The sequence below is a fragment of the Pan troglodytes genome, chromosome 13 (assembly GCF_028858775.2).
Source record: "Pan troglodytes isolate AG18354 chromosome 13, NHGRI_mPanTro3-v2.0_pri, whole genome shotgun sequence".
Classification (NCBI taxonomy): domain Eukaryota; kingdom Metazoa; phylum Chordata; class Mammalia; order Primates; family Hominidae; genus Pan; species Pan troglodytes.
The window spans coordinates 139,529,090-139,549,049 of record NC_072411.2 but is presented as its reverse complement, the minus strand read 5'-3'; the positions used below and the strand labels follow the sequence as shown (position 1 = coordinate 139,549,049).

The window sequence follows — 19,960 nt, the reverse complement described above, 5'->3', positions numbered from 1 at the left end:
CATAAACTCTGCATTAAAATCCCCCAACTGCTAATTGACACTGCCATGACTTTTCATTTAACCACTTTAATTTAGTGATAAAAATGCAGTGAAGAGAGTAATTTCCCCTGTATGCCTTTTGATGAAAAATGAAGACTCCAGAGCCTCTCCTTTGATTACTGGGCCCATTGGCCCTTGGCTTGGGATGGTAACTCCGACATCTGGGTTCCGTTTCCTCCCATTAACCCACTTGTGACTTGCAGCAACTCAATTGAAACCTCCCATCGATAAAATGCTAGTGGTTGTGCAGGTGCTGCCATCTCATATCTCTCCTCCCATCCCAAGTTTTTTCTTGAATACATCTTTGAAAGCTAACAATACTCTTCAAGCATTGAAAAGTTCCAAAATAAAAGGGGTCCCTATATTGGTGTATTAGTTTCCCATTGCTGTTATAACAAAGTAACACAAATTTAGTGGCCAAAAACAAAACAGGCCTGGTGCAGTGGCTCACACCTGTAATCCCAGCACTCTGGGAGGCCGAGGCGGGCCCATTGCCTGAGGTCAGGAGTTGGAGACCAGCCTGACCAACATGGTGAAACCCTGTCTCTACCAAAAATACAAAAATTAGCTGGGTGTGGTGGTGGGTGCCTGTAATCCCAGCTACTCTGGAGGCTGAGGCAGGAGAATCACTTGAACCCGGGAGGCGGAGGTTGCAGTGAGCTGAGATTGCACCACTGCACTCTAGCCTGGGTGACAAGAGCGAAATTCTGTCCACCCCCCGACCCCTCCACTGCAAAACAAAAACAAAAACAAAAACAAAAACAAAAAACCTTATTATCTGACAGTTTTGAAGGCTGGAAATTGGAAACCAGTGTCGCTAAGCTAAAATCAAGGTGTCAACAGGCTGTGTTCTTTCTGCAGGTTCTAAGGGACTCTCCATCTGCTCACCTTTTCCAGCCTCCAGGGGCCGCCTGCATTCCTTGCCTCCTGGCCCTGTCCTCCATCCTCATTGCCAGCAGCTTGGCACTTTCTCTCCTCTCTGACCTCTGTTTCCATCCTTACATCTTCTCTCTAACTCTGACCCTCTTACGCCCTCTTATAAGGACACTTGTGATTGATTACATTGGGCCCACCTGGCTAATTCCAGGGTAATCCCCCCATCCCCAAATCCTTACCTGAATCACATCTGCAAAGTCCTTTTCTCAAGTTCAGGGATTTGGACTTGGACATCCCTGGGGTGCTCTTATGCAGCCCACCTCGTTGATATGAAATTGCTGCTCTGATGTCCTGTGTGAGTTACCAGGCTGTCCTCCTCCCAGTTTCAGGTGAAAAGGACGTGGTATTTCTGCTTGATGGCTCTGAGGGTGTCAGGAGCGGCTTCCCTCTGTTGAAAGAGTTTGTCCAGAGAGTGGTGGAAAGCCTGGATGTGGGCCAGGACCGGGTCCGCGTGGCCGTGGTGCAGTACAGCGACCGGACCAGGCCCGAGTTCTACCTGAATTCATACATGAACCAGCAGGACGTCGTCAACGCTGTCCGCCAGCTGACCCTGCTGGGAGGGCCGACCCCCAACACCGGGGCCGCCCTGGAGTTTGTCCTGAGGAACATCCTGGTCAGCTCTGCGGGAAGCAGGATAACAGAAGGTGTGCCCCAGCTGCTGATCGTCCTCACGGCCGACAGGTCTGGGGATGATGTGCGGAACCCCTCCGTGGTCGTGAAGAGGGGTGGGGCTGTGCCCATTGGCATTGGCATTGGGAACGCTGACATCACAGAGATGCAGACCATCTCCTTCATCCCGGACTTTGCCGTGGCCATTCCCACCTTTCGCCAGCTGGGGACCGTCCAACAGGTCATCTCTGAGAGGGTGACCCAGCTCACCCGCGAGGAGCTGAGCAGGCTGCAGCCGGTGTTGCAGCCTCTACCGAGCCCAGGTACGCAGGGAACTCTTTGCATCCTCACTCGGTGTCATTGTCTGGGGCTACTTGTCTGGACTGTGGGCCACAAGGTGTTCTCAATTTTGCTTTTCCTGCCATATGAAGTGAAAACTAAAATTACAGGAAAATTTAGGAACCCACATGCCCTTTTTGGCCTCGATGGGCAGAAATGGCAGAGGTTCAAGGGGGGAGATGCTAAGATTCATGTTTTGGGGCAAATTAAATTCTCCAAAAGGGACATATATGCAGCTTGGAGTTCAGGACTCCTTAACTTTGCATGAAGGCTTCTGTCTAGATATCCAAAGGGAGTGGCCGTCTAACTGATAACGCCTGTTCCGTATCAGTCCTGCGCCCCCTGGTAGGTTTGGTCAGCAGCCTTCTGTGAGGCAGGAAGGAGTCTGACCAGGGACACTCTGCAAGCTGGGACATAGACTCTGAAATATTGGTATCTCCAGAGCCAAGGTGTGAAGATAATTTTGACTTTGCTTGGTGCTGAGAAGTGTCTTAACTGGCAGGAAGGCCACCTGGCTCTTATGACCATAGTTTATTCTATTTTCTTCTTCCTGTTCCCTCTTTCTAGGCCTGGTACAATAAACTAAAAAATGGTGGGAGCCCTGGTGCTGAGAAGGAAGGAGGAAAGATATATCTACCTCTCAATAAATGTCCTCCAAGGGCCACTCTCCTGGGGCACTCGGGTTGGGGGGTTCACAGTGGCGAAGGAGGCAGATGCGGCCTTGCTTCCTCATATGCACTCACTCGCCTGCTCTTCCAAGAGGAGAGAAAAGAAGGAAAGTTGGGGAGGAGCGGAGGAAGGAGTAAAAGCAAGTGAAAGGAAATCACTGCAGGATACAGTGGGTGATGAGGGAGGTGAGGATGACTATTTGGGTGCAACTGAGAGGGGCTTGGTTTCTCCTCGCTGGTGTCTGGGGAAGAGAGCAGTGTGGCCCACCAGGTTTCTGTGGGATGTTCCTGAGCATTTATGATCAGGTAAATTTGGGCAACAGTGGGATAAACAAAGTGAAAGAGGCTTTCTTTCTTCCTAACTAAGGCACTTTGTGTGTCTCCAAGACAAGAAAGGAAATGCAACATTTCCAAAATGTATCTGCCTGCAGGAGGCCTCTGTGATGCTGTGTCTTGGCCCCAGATTGCCGAGAATGGACTTTGGGAATATTGTCACAGTGCGGGTGCAGCTTCTGTTGTCAGGAACGTACATTTCCACAACACTGTGGCTCTTTGCCCACTCGCTCTCCTGCGCTCCAGAACAGCCTCCCTCTTTCCCCCTTCTCCCCATTCGGAGGCTTCTCTCACACCTCTCCTGACCCAGCTGACTCTCAGCTGGTAATCTTGAGTCCTATTTCTCCAAGAAAATGCAAGTAAACCCGAAGAGAGCTGTCCCCGGCCACGTCATCCCATGGTTCCTTGGGTGGCCTGTCTCTGCTTCCTCAGCTCCCTTTCCTCTCACCTGCTCAGTGGCACCATCTGCAGTTCCCTTTCTTGCTCTTGTGTCACCCTTTCTCCACTGTGCTGGATGGTTCCATCCATGATAAAATGCATTGCTTCTTCTCTCTTAAACACCCTCTCTGATGCGCCACTTCCCCTGCCAGCAGCACCTGTCTCCTAAAGACTTATCTATACTCTAAAGTTCCTTTCCTCTCATCCTCTCTGCGCCCAACCTACTTTGTCATTCACCCTTGCTCCTCCCCCAAGTGCTCCAGTTGAGGTCACTCCATCTGACAAGGTCCCCGTCTCTGGCGAAGCCCAGTGGCTGACCCTCGGGTCCCTGAGCAGCACCTGATGCAGTGCAGGTCACCTCCTTCCCAAGTACCATCCTCGCTAGTGCTGATGCAGCTCTTCTGATTCCGCCTCCGTCGGGTTTTTCATCCTTTGCTCCCCTTCTCTCTGATGTGTAAACACTGAAATGCCCAGGACTCCCACTTCTTGGACTTTTAACAGTGGTGTTAGGATCCCCTGCCTGTGAATCCATGACAAACTGGGCGGTGGCTCATGAACGCTAAGAATTTGGTGACGATGAAGGTGAAGCCATGCTCACATTTGTTTCGCAGGTGTTGGCGGCAAGAGGGACGTGGTCTTTCTCATCGATGGGTCCCAAAGTGCCGGGCCTGAGTTCCAGTACATTCGCACCCTCATAGAGAGGCTGGTTGACTACCTGGACGTGGGCTTTGACACCACCCGGGTGGCCGTCATCCAGTTCAGCGATGACCCCAAGGTGGAGTTCCTGCTGAACGCCCATTCCAGCAAGGATGAAGTGCAGAACGCGGTGCAGCGGCTGAGGCCCAAGGGAGGGCGGCAGATCAACGTGGGCAGCGCCCTGGAGTACGTGTCCAGGAACATCTTCAAGAGGCCCCTGGGGAGCCGCATTGAAGAGGGCGTCCCGCAGTTCCTGGTCCTCATCTCGTCCGGAAAGTCTGACGATGAGGTGGACGACCCGGCGGTGGAGCTCAAGCAGTTTGGCGTGGCCCCTTTCACGATCGCCAGGAACGCAGACCAGGAGGAGCTGGTGAAGATCTCGCTGAGCCCCGAATATGTGTTCTCGGTGAGCACCTTCCGGGAGCTGCCCAGCCTGGAGCAGAAACTGCTGACGCCCATCACGACCCTGACCTCAGAGCAGATCCAGAAGCTCTTAGCCAGCACTCGCTATCCACCTCCAGGTGAGATGGGGGCGTCGGAGGTTCTCCTTGGAGCATTTTCCATATGAAAAATAACAGGCTCAAAGGCCATGGTACTCATAATAAATTAAATTAAAATAAAGGTTGTATGCCTTTACCTTTATGGTTTTTTATTTTGAGACAGGGTCTGGCTCTGTCGTCCAGGCTGGAGTGCAGTGGCATGATCATAACTCATTTTAACCTCTGCCTTCTGGGATCCAGCCAACCTCCCACTTCAGCCTCCTCAGTAGCTAGGACTACAGGTTCATACCACCACGCCCGGCTAATTTTTGTATTTTTTGTGGAGACGGGGTTTCGCCATGTTGGCCAGGCTGGTCTCAAGCCCCTGAGCTCAAGTGATCCACCTGCTGCGGCCTCCCAAAGTGCTGGGATTACAGGCCTGAGACACCGCGCCCAGCACCTTTATGTTCTTCATGCCCACCAGCCAGACCCCACCAGGACACACCTGCGACTGAACAAGTTGGGTCTATTGCTCATGGCATCCAGGGAGAATGCATACCGTGGCAAAGCATGGGGGCATCTCCATAGGAGGGTGGCCGGAAGGACTGGGGGGACTTGAGCTAGTGGCAGGTCATTTTGTGGAAGGCTTAAAGAAATGGAACTGTGGCCTGGATTGGATGTTGTCAAGACGTGGAGGTGATTCTGTAGCTGTATCTTAAGTCTTACCTAGAAGCAGGATGGCCTTGGTATAGATTGGTAGAGAAGAGCAGTCACTCTTATTAACCAGGACAGGGGGTGTTTTTGTCCTTTTTGTGGTTTGCACCATGTTTTTCTTTTTGTCTGTGTTCAGATAGGGTTACAATGTGGTCTCATTTTCATCTTGCCCCATTGTGATCACAGAGTAGCCTTGTCTGTTGTGGGGATTCTGTGAGATCATGTGTGCTCAACAGGAGAACCCCAAGGCCATGTGTGCTGGACCAGCTCCCCAGTGCAGGGGCTGATTCTCTCTTTCTTAAACAGCTCCATCACAAGAGCTGCTCAGCTTCCACTATGCTGCATTTACACTGTAAATTGCCCAATTGTGTATGAGGCAAAGGGCAGGTTGAAATGTGTGGAGTAGCAACATACAAGTTTAATAAAATAGCATCTGAGGAGTACCTAAAATTCTAACTAATAGGAAAATGTGGCTCATCTTTCTCAGGATCTTTTGATTAATTTTATTGTTAAAAATGCACTAGGCTGGGCGCGGTGGCTCACGCCTGTAATCCCAGCACTTTGGGAGGCCGAGGTGGGCTGATCACGAGGCCAGGAGTTCAAGACCAGCCTGGTCAATATGGTGAAACCCCATCTCTACTCAAAATACAAAAATTAGCTGGGTGTGGTGGCACACACCTGTAGTCCCAGCTACTCGGGAGGCTGAGGCAGATGAATCACTTGAACCTGGGAGGCAGAGGTTGCAGTGAGCCGAGATCGTGCCACTGCACTCCAGCCTGGGCGACAGAGCAAGACTCCATCTAAAAAAAAAAAAAATTAAACCAGTTATTTAATAGAATTAAATATTTTTAAAAATGCGCTAATGTAAAGAAAATGAGTCAGGGTGGGTGGGGGAAGCTGGGCATGGCGGCTCATGCCTATAATTCCAGCACTTTGGGAGGCTGAGGCAGGAGGATCACTTGGGCCCAGGAGTTCAAGAACAGCCTGGGCAACACAGTGAGACCCTCATCTCAAAAAATAAAAAAAAAATTTTTAATGAAATTTAAAAAATAAAGGCACGGGCATGGTGGTTCATGTCTGTAGTTCCAGCTACTTGGAGGATAAGGAGGGAGGATTGCTTGAGCCTGGGAGGTCAAGGCTGCAGTGAGCTCTGACTGTGCAACTGCACTCCAGCCTGGGAGATAGAAAGAGACCATGTCTCAGAAAAAAAAAAAAAAAAGAAAGAAAAGGAAACAGAGGAATAATAGTGAAAAATAAAAACTTCATATAAATGCTAGAGATGTGTGAGCAAAAAGGAAATACAAGGGCACAAATGCCTGGGGAGCATTAATGTGACCCCTTGGATATGGCACTGTGTTATATGTACCCTGCCCCCATGGGCTGAGACTGGGCCGCATGCTGGGATGGTGTTGGGCTCCTCAGGGGTCTCACTTGCTAAGTGATGGCCTTGGACAAGGCGAGAACCTTTGGCCTCAGCTGTTTCTCTTCTTGTACAACAAAGATATAGATCCCAGTGGCCTTGGTCTCTTCTGGTAGCAACAGTTCATGATTCTGTAGATTATGGTAGCCCAAGATTGATTTCTAAATGTTGCTTACATTTTAGAAATCAGTAGTAACCCAGACCACAATGCCAAAATTTAAATAGAGTAAATTCAGAAAGACATGTTTTGGATAACTTCAAATATTTTAAGGAGCAGAAATTGTTTTGGTGTAAAAGGTCCAATTTTTAACGGCTAATTTCAAAAAGCCCGAGATACAAACAACACAGGCATCTTGGGATATAATCTTAAGGTTGATTAGGATTATGGTGCAAGGTGCACACCAAACCTGGGTGAGGGCTACTTACACACTGAATGTTTCCCTTTTTCTTCTTTGATCTGCAGCAGTTGAGAGTGATGCTGCAGACATCGTCTTTCTGATCGACAGCTCTGAGGGAGTTAGGCCAGATGGCTTTGCACATATTCGAGATTTTGTTAGCAGGATTGTTCGAAGACTCAACATCGGCCCCAGTAAAGTGAGAGTTGGGGTCGTGCAGTTCAGCAATGATGTCTTCCCAGAATTCTATCTGAAGACCTACAGATCCCAGGCCCCGGTGCTGGATGCCATACGGCGCCTGAGGCTCAGAGGGGGGTCCCCACTGAACACTGGCAAGGCTCTCGAATTTGTGGCAAGAAACCTCTTTGTTAAGTCTGCGGGGAGTCGCATAGAAGACGGGGTGCCCCAACACCTGGTCCTGGTCCTGGGTGGAAAATCCCAGGACGACGTGTCCAGGTTCGCCCAGGTGATCCGTTCCTCGGGCATTGTGAGTTTAGGGGTAGGAGACCGGAACATCGACAGAACAGAGCTGCAGACCATCACCAATGACCCCAGACTGGTCTTCACAGTGCGAGAGTTCAGAGAGCTTCCCAACATAGAAGAAAGGATCATGAACTCGTTTGGACCCTCCGCAGCCACTCCTGCACCTCCAGGGGTGGACACCCCTCCTCCTTCACGGCCAGGTATGCACTGTGTGACCCATGACTACAGAGTGTGACATCAACATTTTTTTTTTTAGTTAAAAAAGTAATCAGTAGTCATTTTTAATAATTTTCTTCTCTCTGGGTTGTTTCTTCAGATAATATTAGAAATTAAATACTGGAAAAGTAGTTCCATTGAAATTGCAGAAGGAAGCATATTATTGATCTTCCATCACTCCTGAGACTAATCATAGCCCCATTGAAAGGTTCTGTAGTGTTGCACTGAGATAATTACAAACTCATTGGCTCTCAGAATAGGATGGCATCTTTGAAATCAGCCAGTCCATGGCCCACTGAACATGACTTCGAAGTTGGCCCATGCCTACTGGCCAGATGCCCAATATAGTCCAGGTCCCCTCATTCCTTGGCCTGGTGGGACCATCAGGGAGCACCTTCCTGGAAGACTTGCAGTCGTCCACCTCAGCTTCTACCCCGTGCTCCTGGTTCTCGCCTTTGGGGCTGCAAAAGCAAAGTGGATCTCTCCACCAGCCCATATTTTTCTTTGTCCCTCCTCCAAGTAATTGCCATGTAGACATCTGAAGCAAACCATTAGGGTTGTTTCTTCAAAGGGGAGCAGTATGCCTGTTTCCCTAGCTCACTGCTCCCTACCAGGCTGCCTGTGGCACATCTCACATCCCTCACACTGTGTCTCATCCTTTCTCCTCTCTACTCCAGTCTCAGTTGCTTAATTATAATCAAGAAATTACCCTCCACACCACTGATATTCAGCCAGCTCCTACAAAGCTCTCAGACCATCATCCAAAAGTTAAGGGGTCTCTTCCTATTTTCCAATCTGTTTCTCCCAGTCCTTCCTTGCTTTGCCCCTAACACACATCTCTTCACTTCCAGGAACCATTTAAAATTCTTGACCACAAAGGAAAGTTCTAGTGGCATTTTGTAAAACACCTGAGATCACAAATGTCAAAGCCAGGTCCCTACTGAATTCTTGTCACAATGCCATTTTGCACGGGATAACTGAAGTTCTCTGTCACTGAGTTTTCACAGAGTGTGACATCAAATAATTTTTCTCCTTTCCTTTTTGTTTAGAAGATTTATCATTCATCTTCTTGTATTTAGCATGTTTGGAAGCTGCAAATTCAGGAACTACAGGCTAAAGAGGCATGGATTTGAGTGAAGGTTTCACTGTGAATAAATTATTAGGAATGTCTTATTTCAGTTATTTAATTTTACCTTTTGTGTATTTATGTTCTGGGTCTGGAAACCTAATCTCTCCTTATTTTCACTTTAATCACTTCTAGAGAAGAAGAAAGCAGACATTGTGTTCCTGTTGGATGGTTCCATCAACTTCAGGAGGGACAGTTTCCAGGAAGTGCTTCGTTTTGTGTCTGAAATAGTGGACACAGTTTATGAAGATGGCGACTCCATCCAAGTGGGGCTTGTCCAGTACAACTCTGACCCCACTGACGAATTCTTCCTGAAGGACTTCTCCACCAAGAGGCAGATTATTGACGCCATCAACAAAGTGGTCTACAAAGGGGGAAGACACGCCAACACTAAGGTGGGCCTTGAGCACCTGCGTGTAAACCACTTTGTGCCTGAGGCAGGCAGCCGCCTGGACCAGCGGGTCCCTCAGATTGCCTTTGTGATCACGGGAGGAAAGTCGGTGGAAGATGCACAGGATGTGAGCCTGGCCCTCACCCAGAGGGGGGTCAAAGTGTTTGCTGTTGGAGTGAGGAATATCGACTCGGAGGAGGTTGGAAAGATAGCGTCCAACAGCGCCACAGCGTTCCGCGTGGGCAACGTCCAGGAGCTGTCCGAACTGAGCGAGCAAGTTTTGGAAACTTTGCATGATGCGATGCATGAAACCCTTTGCCCTGGTGTAACTGATGCTGCCAAAGGTAACTCCCATTATGTGCATATTTTCCATCCTTTCCTGTTGACATTTGTGCCTCTTTAGCTGTCTGGTCCCTGGTGCTGACCTCTGGAGTCCTTAGGCATTTGGTAGCTTCATACATTTACTTATACCCACTGGGACTGGTCCTGACACCCACCTCACCACTACCTAGGGCGTTCTTCCAAGACAAGAGTAGAAGTCTGTCATATTTTGCTTTTATAAGATTTACTTTTCTCCCCTATTCCTTAATCCCTCAAACAATTCAGATTTATTGATTCCTGTGTCTAATTATAGATTTATTAGATCAAGTATTTGAGATCAGAATATTTGATTTTCAAGTGCTTTTAATTTAAAGCACAAACTTGGGGTGCATCTAAACACCAATGGTGTATCATCACACCAAAGTTAATTAACACCACCAACAAAGCTGACTTTTTAAAATAGCTTACTATTTGGCACCTAACAGCTACCCTCATTTCTCTCTGTGAGAGGGGTGGATCGAATTGCTTCTCAAAGCTCACACACACAGGATCTCATTTTGCACTCGAGTGCGATGCCCTGGTCCTCTGCCTGGGTTGTCCCTATTGCTGGTATAAGTAGAGTTCATCTCCTCAGCCCCAGCTGAGAACTCATCACCTGCATTTCTCTTTTCCAGCTTGTAATCTGGATGTGATTCTGGGGTTTGATGGTTCTAGAGACCAGAATGTTTTTGTGGCCCAGAAGGGCTTCGAGTCCAAGGTGGACGCCATCTTGAACAGAATCAGCCAGATGCACAGGGTCAGCTGCAGCGGTGGCCGCTCACCCACTGTGCGTGTGTCAGTGGTGGCCAACACGCCCTCGGGCCCGGTGGAGGCCTTTGACTTTGACGAGTACCAGCCAGAGATGCTCGAGAAGTTCCGGAACATGCGCAGCCAGCACCCCTACGTCCTCACGGAGGACACCCTGAAGGTCTACCTGAACAAGTTCAGACAGTCCTCGCCGGACAGCGTGAAGGTCTGTGGGGCCAGTTGGTTCAGGTGCTCCCTGGGAAATTTCCAGATTTTTACTGGAAAGGAGGAAGCCCTTCCCCCAAGTTAAATCCTCTTCATGTTTCACTGGGTTGTTAGTGTCTATATGGAAAATCTCTTAGTTATTAACTGATCTAATGTCATGTACTGTCTTCCTCATTTTGGTAGTCTTACATAAGCTCTAAAAGAATCCAGGAAATCAGTAGTTTAACTTGAATGAGTTGAATTTGTGATTGATTTATGTTTAATTATAGTCCAGTCAGGTATGTTCTCCACTTTCATTTCTCTGTGTGTATGTGTGCATGCATGCATGTGTGTATATACATGCATATATATTGTGTAGACACACACCATGTGAGTTTGCTAGGGATCATCATGAAGTACTACAGCCTGGCGGGCTTTTGGAACAGACATTTATTTTCTCACAGTCTTGGAGGCTTGACATCCTCGAGGTGTCGGCAGGGCTGTTTCCCCTGAGTCTTCTCTGCTTGGCTTGTAGGCAGGGGTCTTCTCCCTGTGTCTCCACATGGCTTTCTCTCTGTGCATGTCTGTGTCCAAATCTCCTCTTCTAAAAGGACATCAGTCATACTAGATTAGGGTTCACTCTAAAGACCTCATTAACCTTGATTACCTCTTTAAAGACCCTATCTCCAAATACAGTCCCATTCTTACGGTACTGGGGTTTAGGACTTAACATACAAATTTTGAGGGGACACAATTTAGCCCATAACACATGCACACATGCACACACGCACATGCACCCACAGACATGCACCCACACACGTGCACGCACATGCATCCATACACATGCACACTCATACGCACCCACACACATGTACACCCACACACCCACACATGCACACACACATGTGCACACACAATGCACCCATACACACACATATGTACCCACACACATGCACACACATGCACGCACACATGCATGCACACATATGCATATGATTTGCAGAAACTACATCTTAGAAATATGAGAATGAGATAAATTGTTTTTATTGTCATTGCTGCTTGTCTTTTTTTAAATAAATTAAGCACTCAAATATACTCCTCCATTTTAAGTGCAATATCAAAGTCTTGTGAACATGGGTAATCATTCCTCAACTTGGGCCCTCAGTTTCCTTAAGTGTAAAATGAAGGGTTTGAGACAGCGAGTCTCTCAGTTTTCTATCAGCAGTCTGCAACACTCCTTTTTAGTTTTCCTGGGATTTGACAGCTCTCTTATCTGCAGGTGGTCATTCATTTTACTGATGGAGCAGACGGAGATCTGGCTGATTTACACAGAGCATCTGAGAACCTCCGCCAAGAAGGTAGGTGCCAAGGCTTTCTAAATATGACAAGTAAACCCTGGTGAGGCGGGGTGTACTGCTCTGCTGGAGAGAAACCTCTCTGCTAATGCAGTGCCCCAAGGGAGCAGCGTGTCTTGGGAGACTCTTCCTCCCAGCGTCGTGGCCCTTCATCACCTGCTTGGAGCTGTGGGATGGAGCTAACAAAAATTCTTTCTGTACTTAGACAGCTTTACTGCTGTGTTGTGGCTGTTCAGGTGGTAGAATGTTCAGAAAGCATGATGCTTTTGCAAAAGATCATGAAATATTGATTCACTTAACTTCATCATATAAACTAGGAATTAATTACTAATAAAAATACATTGTTCTATTTTTGGTTTGCAGTTATCACAGTTCAACATTTAATAACACTACACCCAAATAATACAAAGAAAATAATGTAAGCAATGACGTACCAAACATAAGGTGACAGCCATGCCTGTTATCAGATGTGATCTTTGACTCTTCACTTGCTTTGGCGTTTGCTAGCACTGACTATCAGAAAGTGGATGCCATTACAGAGGTGTAATTTATCCTAAGAACGTTCTATTTATTAGCTTACTTTTCCCAAGCAATGGAGATGAGGCTGCTATTATCTGATTTCGGAGGTGTTAGTATTTCAATACTTCCCACAGCATACTCATGTTACAGAGGGCCTGAGTTTGAGAACTCATGCATGAATACACTTCATGGATGCCACTTCCTATATTTTTAGTAATAGGTTTAGTTATTGACATACCGGAAACAATTATTCAGCAGAGTCCAAAGTTTGAGTATTTCAACAATTCAGAGTAGCCAATAAACTTGATTAAATATATTTAAGTTAAAAGCTAAATTTTACGCTGAAGTTTTCTTTAAAAATGTAGTCAGGAAAAAAGGACATTGCATTTTCCACGCGCCTAGGTGAGCTGTATTAAATGTGTCTTTCTTTGCAGGAGTCCGTGCCTTGATCCTGGTGGGCCTTGAACGAGTGGCCAACTTGGAGCGGCTAATGCATCTGGAGTTTGGGCGAGGGTTTATGTATGACAGGCCCCTGAGGCTTAACTTGCTGGACTTGGATTATGAACTAGCGGAGCAGCTTGTGAGTTTTTTTTATGTCTTTATCCGCAGACCAGTGTAGATAACACACCTTTTGGCATTTCAAGAGAATGAAGTTAATTATCAGCAGGTGAATGGGAGGGTGGGGCCTTGGTAGATAGTTAAATTTATTTAATTCACTTGGGAACTGCCTTGTTGCCATAACACATGTGAATCTGGAAATGGAGATAGCAAATCACTGGAAATCCAGCGAGCTGGAAGGGGATCCTGGGCGCGCTGAGGTTGTGGCCTTAGCATTTTCTCTGCTCCCTTAGCAACGGCCTCTTTTAACACCATTGCTGGGTTGCAAACCATCGAGATTGTCCATCCTCCCATTGGAAACCATGTCAACAGCATCTGAAATCTTGCATGATAAAGACAACATGCAGGAAAAGAAAGGCTGTTTCTGGGTGGAGAAGTGCTTTAATTGCCCTCCCTAGTTTCCCTCTGTGTCAATGAAGCTCCCTCTGAGGCTTCCTCATTCTCCCCAGGGCCAACCTCTCTCAGCTGGAGGTGTGACCTCCTGGGTTTAGACTGGGGATGGAGCTTTTGGAAGATGTGGGGCTGAGCTGCAAACTCAGAGATTCTTTGGTGGTAGCAACAGTGGACTGTGGCTACGAGAATGGGAGGAATGGACCTGGCTCCTTCCTTTCTTCCATACTTCTTTGCAGGGCTAGAATCAGGATTTTTTTCCTAGTGGAAGTAGGTTGAGTTAGCTCACAAATCTGGGATATGGGAGAAAGGGAAAGCTCTTGGAAGCTCATTGGAAGAAAGTGCATGTGCCCACCATTAGTTTAGCAGATGGAAATGTATTTGGGCATGCCCTTTCCCACATAAGGTCAGGGGCCAGATGGGATGAGAATGTAGAGGGTGTCTGTGTGACCTGGAGTTGAGAAGCTTGTGGCTCCGAGGCCAGGACCACTTGTGCCTGCTCCCACCATGGCTGCTCTGGAAGCCTCTTTCTGGGCTGGTACCATATCCCATGACTCTCACCCTGGTTCCAAGGAAGGGTGGTCATGGATATCTGTTCTGGAACCACCTTCAGTCTTGGCCATCTGCCATTTGCTTGGCTTTGCACTTTGGAACTGGAACATATGTAAGTTATAGTTAAGATCTGATGATGGAAACTTCTAGAAATAAGGTCCAGCCTGCAGTGATATTGTGGATAAGATCTATCTTACTTTGGTTGTTCTTTACTTTCCCATTGGTGACCTCCCATCTGCACCCCGACCGCCAGGAGCTGGGCCCTCCTGACTTCGCTGGCAATTTCTATCATATCGTCAGTCGTCCAGCAAATGTCACCTGGAGGGACTTCATCTCACACCGTGAAACCCCCATGCATCCGATTTTGACCCTTAAAGCGCATTTATGATTTTCTGCTGGGCATTTCTTGAGATCTGAACATTTGGTTTCTCTTCCTTTTGGTAGGACAACATTGCCGAGAAAGCTTGCTGTGGGGTTCCTTGCAAGTGCTCTGGGCAGAGGGGAGACCGCGGGCCCATCGGCAGCATTGGGCCAAAGGTACGGTGGCTTTACCCTTGCCCACGCCTGAGATGAGGTGTCAGAAGCCCGACATTACTTTGGTGGGGTAATTTCTCTAACAGAAGAGTGTGGAGATGAAGGAGGAGACGAGAGACCATTTCTTATGTTAGAAGGAGGAGCTCTGAGGGGCAGACCCGCGTGCTGTTCTGCTGGGGCCTGTTCCAGTGAAGATGGTTCAGGCGGGACCCTCCTTTTGCACAGGATAAGGGGATCTGTGCTTTAACATCTTGGTCCTTCATTTCATAAAGTAATGTTAAAGGCAGCTGGCGTCCCTGACAGCAGCCTGGCTGCGAATGGCAGCTGGAACTCATAGCATTTGCTCTGAGTCAGTAGGAACTAACAGGCTTTCTTGGCAGAGCAGGAGCCTTAGAGATCCTGATAGAGAGAATCGTGACATGGTGTACTGAGGGGAAAAGCAGTAACAGGGAAAGCCATGCTGAGTTTTAGTGCTGCTCTGCCAAATGAAGGGGGACCACAGGGATTCTTACTCTAGAGCAAAGAAGACCACAGGATTAAACAGAGGACCCGATTTACTCTGTTTCAGGGTATTCCTGGAGAAGACGGCTACCGAGGCTATCCTGGTGATGAGGGTGGGCCCGTAAGTAAAAATTGTTTTAGTCCCTAAAATTTCACCCCCTCCTTGATCCTTACCCATTGGGATTGCATTGTGGATTTCATCATTTGTTCAGTTGCTGATGGCTTTCCCTTTGGGAGAAAAATTAATTTATACTTTTCTTAACAACTTTGCCCGGATGTCTAAGTACGATAATTGAAGTATGACAAATGTGGGCCTGAAGGGTGGGATTTGTTCTTACTCTGTTTCAGAAGGAGGGATTAATTGGTTTCTGAGCCAGAGGGACACCGAATTTGCACACCCAGTATCTACTAGATTAAGACATGGAAGTAGAGATGGGAGTGAGCTGAGGGGCAGGGACACAGCAGGAGACCTCACCAGGGCTGTAGGGTTACCCCGTTAAGGGTAGTCCCTGGAGGGGATGTTGCTGGATCAGATCATCAGTGTCCGAGGGTCTTGGGGATGGACAGACCCCAGTAGCAGGGTCCATGGGAGCAATGCCCGGGACAGACGCCTGTCTGGGGAGCTTTGGGACCTTAGATCAAGGTCCAGCCCTGGGATAGGGGACAGAGGGGCTCACGAGGAACAGTGTGGTCACCAGGGCCCAGCCGGCAGGGCTCGGCTAGAGAACTGGGAATCAAGCATCACTTGGAGGAGCTGTCAGCCCAGTGGGTCTTCCTGGGATTCAGCACCCACAGAGACACAGTGCTGGGGGCCACTCACCCTTGCCCCACAGGGCAGTGCTGTCTGCGCTGCTACCCTCCCAGATCTCATTCCCTTCAGGGAAACTGCAGGTTCCAGGCCAGGCCTCATGCAGGGGCCCAAGAGGCTCCCTGGCTCACGTAGCCTCGATTGGCGTTCCCCATGGTGAAATCTGCTTTCTGCTGCATGCTGTTCACAGTACCCTTCACGCTGCTGCAAGCCCGGCAGAGAAAGGGTGATGAAGGGCTCCAGCTTGCAAAATGCCTTTGTCTCTCACAACAGGGTGAGCGTGGTCCGCCTGGTGTGAACGGCACTCAAGGTTTCCAGGGCTGCCCGGGCCAGAGAGGAGTAAAGGTGAGGCGTGGGTGATGGGGTTGCTAGCGTGGGGAGGGGTCAGGTGACTCGCAGTTTCTCCAGATGCTGCCAGGGAGGGAGGCCGCTGGTCCAGGCTTCTTGACCTCAGCATTCAGCAGCCCGTGACCTCTCATTGGAAGGCAGTTCTGAGCAGGGTGGGTTCAGGAGCAGGGGCTGCAGCTGGTGGGGAGCCTGAGAATGGAGAAATAGTTTCCTATGGAAACATGAAGAAGCCAGGAAACCCTCACAAGGGGAGAACATGGGCCAGGGTGGAGGGGAGGCTGGTGCCCACGGCCCCAGCCCTGGACCGTGGGAGCAGTCAGGGAAGGGAGTGGAGTGAGAGGACAGCAGGTGGGTTGAAGGCTGGTGAACTTGCTTCTCTGTTTGCTGAAGTTTGAAGGCAGGTGCTGAAGGGAAGGGCTGCAAAGTTACAAAGTCAGCTCCTTGCCCTGGGTTTTGGGGCCCACCCCCGCCGGCCCAGGGAGCCAAGACCACCCAAGCATTCAGTTCTAGTTTTAGTTTTAAAACATCGCACGTGGTGGTGAGAGAGGAATCCAAAGGGGTGGGACTCTAATATTAAATTTTCAGACACTGCAACATTCAAATGGGGTGGAGTGGGGGAACAGCCCTTGGCCTCTTCTGCCCGAGGGACCAGCCCTGCAGGAAAAGCTAATGCTTCCCCTATCCCCTTGCCTTCTAGGGCTCTCGGGGATTCCCAGGAGAGAAGGTATGCAAGCTTGGTTTTGTTTTACAAATGGAAAACTCTCCCAGTATTTCTCATTTCTTCCTTTGCCAGAATAGCTTTCTATACTTACCTGTCCGCCTTATTCCCTCTTAGGGCGAAGTAGGAGAAATTGGACTGGATGGTCTGGATGGTGAAGATGTAAGTGATTTTACTCTAAGTCCAAACTGCTTTTGGTTCTGAAGATTCCAGAAACTAACAACTCAGTCTGTGATAGAAATTGCAGCAGGTGTGACCTTTAATCCTTGTCTTTGGCAGGGAGACAAAGGATTGCCTGGTTCTTCTGGAGAGAAAGGGAATCCTGGAAGAAGGGTAGGTGTATTTCCACGGTGGTGCTATTATGGAAAGAATATAAACATTTCATTTAGGGAATAGTTACTTTCTTTCCTCATATACATCAAGCCCGCTTCCTCCAGGCAGCCTTCCCTGACCTCCCCTGTGAGTGCACCCATTACATCCCCTCTCAGCTCTGACACATTACAGTACATTTTCTTGTTTCGAGATCACATCCCATAGGGCAGGGACTGAGTTTGTTTTGTTATAAATAAATCTCCAGTGCCTGGCACAAAGTGGGTCCCCAATAAATATTCATGGATTTACTAAACGAATGAAAAATACGTGGAAGTGAATTTGCCTTCATGGTGAATGAGTAAATTGTAAACATTGTTCTAGTTAAGATTTATGAATTGAAGAATGTGATTTTTAGGGTGAGATAAAAATGGAAACATCTAGTTTTTAGCATCCACTTGTGCTTTTTCTTTAGGGTGATAAAGGACCTCGAGGAGAGAAAGGAGAAAGAGGAGATGTCGGGATTCGAGGGGACCCGGTAAAGAAGATTTCTTTATTGACGATTTCAGACCTGAGCCTGGGGAAGAGGGTTGTTGGGAAAGGCGGATGAAAGGAAGAATTCTACTTTTGAAATTGCTTTAAAACATGTTGATAAAATATGTGCTTTGTCTTTTTCTTGCAGTTTGGGGGTTTGGGGAGATGTGTTGGTTCTCTTGCTAACCAGATAATCATTTGCAAGTCCTGTTATACAAATATCTGAGAAGTTTCCAAAAATGTGGTATCAGGGCACTTCAAATTTGCTTTTGGAAAAGAGAAGAGTTTGCAGCTTTTCTCATTTTGTGTCTCTGTAAAACGTTTAAGCAAATGAGCAGTACAAGCTCGCCTCTTCTTCCAGTCCATCCTGCCTCTGTGGCCAAGGATAAGCAAGAGTGAGCCTGGGGCATCCTCCTCCCTGGGGAAGAACCATTGCACCTGTTTGGGGCTAAGAGTGCTTTGCTGATCCCGTGATTGGGTTTCGTAAGACCTGCATGGATGTTACCTGGATGGGTTGTGGCCGAAGGGCTTGTCCCTCGAAGCCTTGCATGCAGGTCCTTGCTAATATTTCCCTGACCATCCAGTCCAGTGGCAGCTGCTTTCCTTCCATATGTGGCTCATTTCCCTTTCCCATGTTGCTTTCAGGGTAACCCAGGACAAGACAGCCAGGAGAGAGGACCCAAAGGAGAAACCGGTGACCTCGGCCCCATGGTAAGGTGCTGCACATTCCTAGACTCTCCCTGTACTGAGGGCAAGAGAAAGGACACACTTCTCGGCTCATCAGCAGCCACAGAGGCCAAAGACGTGGCCTTTAACACTGCAGCGTAGCCTAAGATTAGCAGCAGAGTCCCCGTGAAGGAAGTCTCCGTGGGGAACCAGAGTGACCCTTGCCAAGTGGGGCTTCTCAGCAGAATCTGTGCCCTTAGATATTTACGGAAGGTGCTTGTTAAGCCAAAGGCTTGTAGAGGTGGGAGTGTACTGAAGTCCGGTGCATCCTGCAAAGTGTGCAACTGTCCTGCAGACGGGCTCTTCCTCTGTGAATCGACCCCTTTCCCTGCAATGTCTTGTGCAGCATTTCAGAGCTAGACATTCTTCTCTGCAGATGAGAATCTCATGCTAATTTTGCCCCACCAGGGTGTCCCAGGGAGAGATGGAGTACCTGGAGGACCTGGAGAAACTGGGAAGAATGTGAGTGCCATTAGGGCTTTGGGGGGCTCTGTGACAATTCTTAGTGCCATAAGATCTGCCCAACATGACCTGGTGCATGGTTAGTCCACAGCTCTGCACTGGGTGAATGTAAAAGGATTTCTGAAACGGTCGTTACTCCAATTTATTTTCATTCTTATAATTTCCTTGGTGCTTCATCTCTTCTCTCTCCCCAATTCTTGCTCTCCCCAAGAACATACTGAACAGATGCTTTTAAAAATAATATCTTTGCTACTTTCAAATATCGGGCCAGGTTTGATCCAACTAAATATTTAAGAAACCCAAATGGAAATCCTAATACTGGGGGAGGGAGGGAATAAGGGGCAAGAAGGCTGAGGGAGTTGTGGATTTGTTGTTTTTGTAATTATCTGTGGGTTTTTGGGGGGATGCTGCAAGTGAAATAACAAAACTAGATTTCTTCTTTTTCTGGCGTATTGCATCTTGCAATTTCAAGACATTTCAGAAATGTCTGTGGCAGAATAGCTCCTTGTATGCCTAATCCTCAGTCTTGTTGAATAAATGCTAAAGTCAAAGTGATGTGAATGATCTTTCTGAAGCCAACCAAAAGCTTCCAGGGTCCTCAGGCACAGACAGCGTCTGCCTTGTAGCTGGGAGAAGACCCCTGCTCAGGGAGGCAGTGGTGTAGAAGTTTGTAACCTCTCAGAGGAAATTCAGGATGCTGGTGGGCGCCTAGGGGAGGTCTCTGCTCAGAAATGAACAGAGCACAAAGGCTGCAAGCTGGGGCTGGGTGCTGGGAACTGGGCCCTCAGCCACGCCCTGAGGGGCAGTGGCTCGTTCGGCCCCAGCACTTGGGCCAGTAGAGTTCGCTGGGGTGAGGGGCTTTCAAAAGGAGCGACTCACCAAAATCAAATGATGGACTATGGGCATCATTTTGCTTTGAAAATTCAGAAGAAAATAGAAATTTTGAAAATATCATTTTAAAATGTTTGAGCACTATTTATTTATTTATTTTTA

The 19,960-nt window shown here is 48.2% G+C and overlaps 1 protein-coding gene across 1 annotated transcript in view; it reads left to right on the top strand.

The window, feature by feature from the left end:
• COL6A3 (collagen type VI alpha 3 chain) overlaps window positions 1–19,960 on the top strand; it is a 90,178-nt gene that overhangs the window by 37,935 nt on the left and 32,283 nt on the right. The window contains exons 8-23 of the mRNA XM_001153544.7: window positions 1,299–1,907; window positions 3,974–4,579; window positions 7,135–7,749; window positions 9,027–9,626; window positions 10,278–10,615; window positions 11,873–11,951; window positions 12,902–13,047; window positions 14,472–14,564; window positions 15,130–15,183; window positions 16,144–16,215; window positions 16,916–16,942; window positions 17,054–17,098; window positions 17,216–17,269; window positions 17,721–17,783; window positions 18,425–18,490; window positions 18,914–18,967. Of these exons, the coding sequence (XP_001153544.4) occupies window positions 1,299–1,907; window positions 3,974–4,579; window positions 7,135–7,749; window positions 9,027–9,626; window positions 10,278–10,615; window positions 11,873–11,951; window positions 12,902–13,047; window positions 14,472–14,564; window positions 15,130–15,183; window positions 16,144–16,215; window positions 16,916–16,942; window positions 17,054–17,098; window positions 17,216–17,269; window positions 17,721–17,783; window positions 18,425–18,490; window positions 18,914–18,967 (3,521 nt within the window). The remainder of the gene's footprint in view (window positions 1–1,298; window positions 1,908–3,973; window positions 4,580–7,134; window positions 7,750–9,026; window positions 9,627–10,277; window positions 10,616–11,872; window positions 11,952–12,901; window positions 13,048–14,471; window positions 14,565–15,129; window positions 15,184–16,143; window positions 16,216–16,915; window positions 16,943–17,053; window positions 17,099–17,215; window positions 17,270–17,720; window positions 17,784–18,424; window positions 18,491–18,913; window positions 18,968–19,960) is intronic.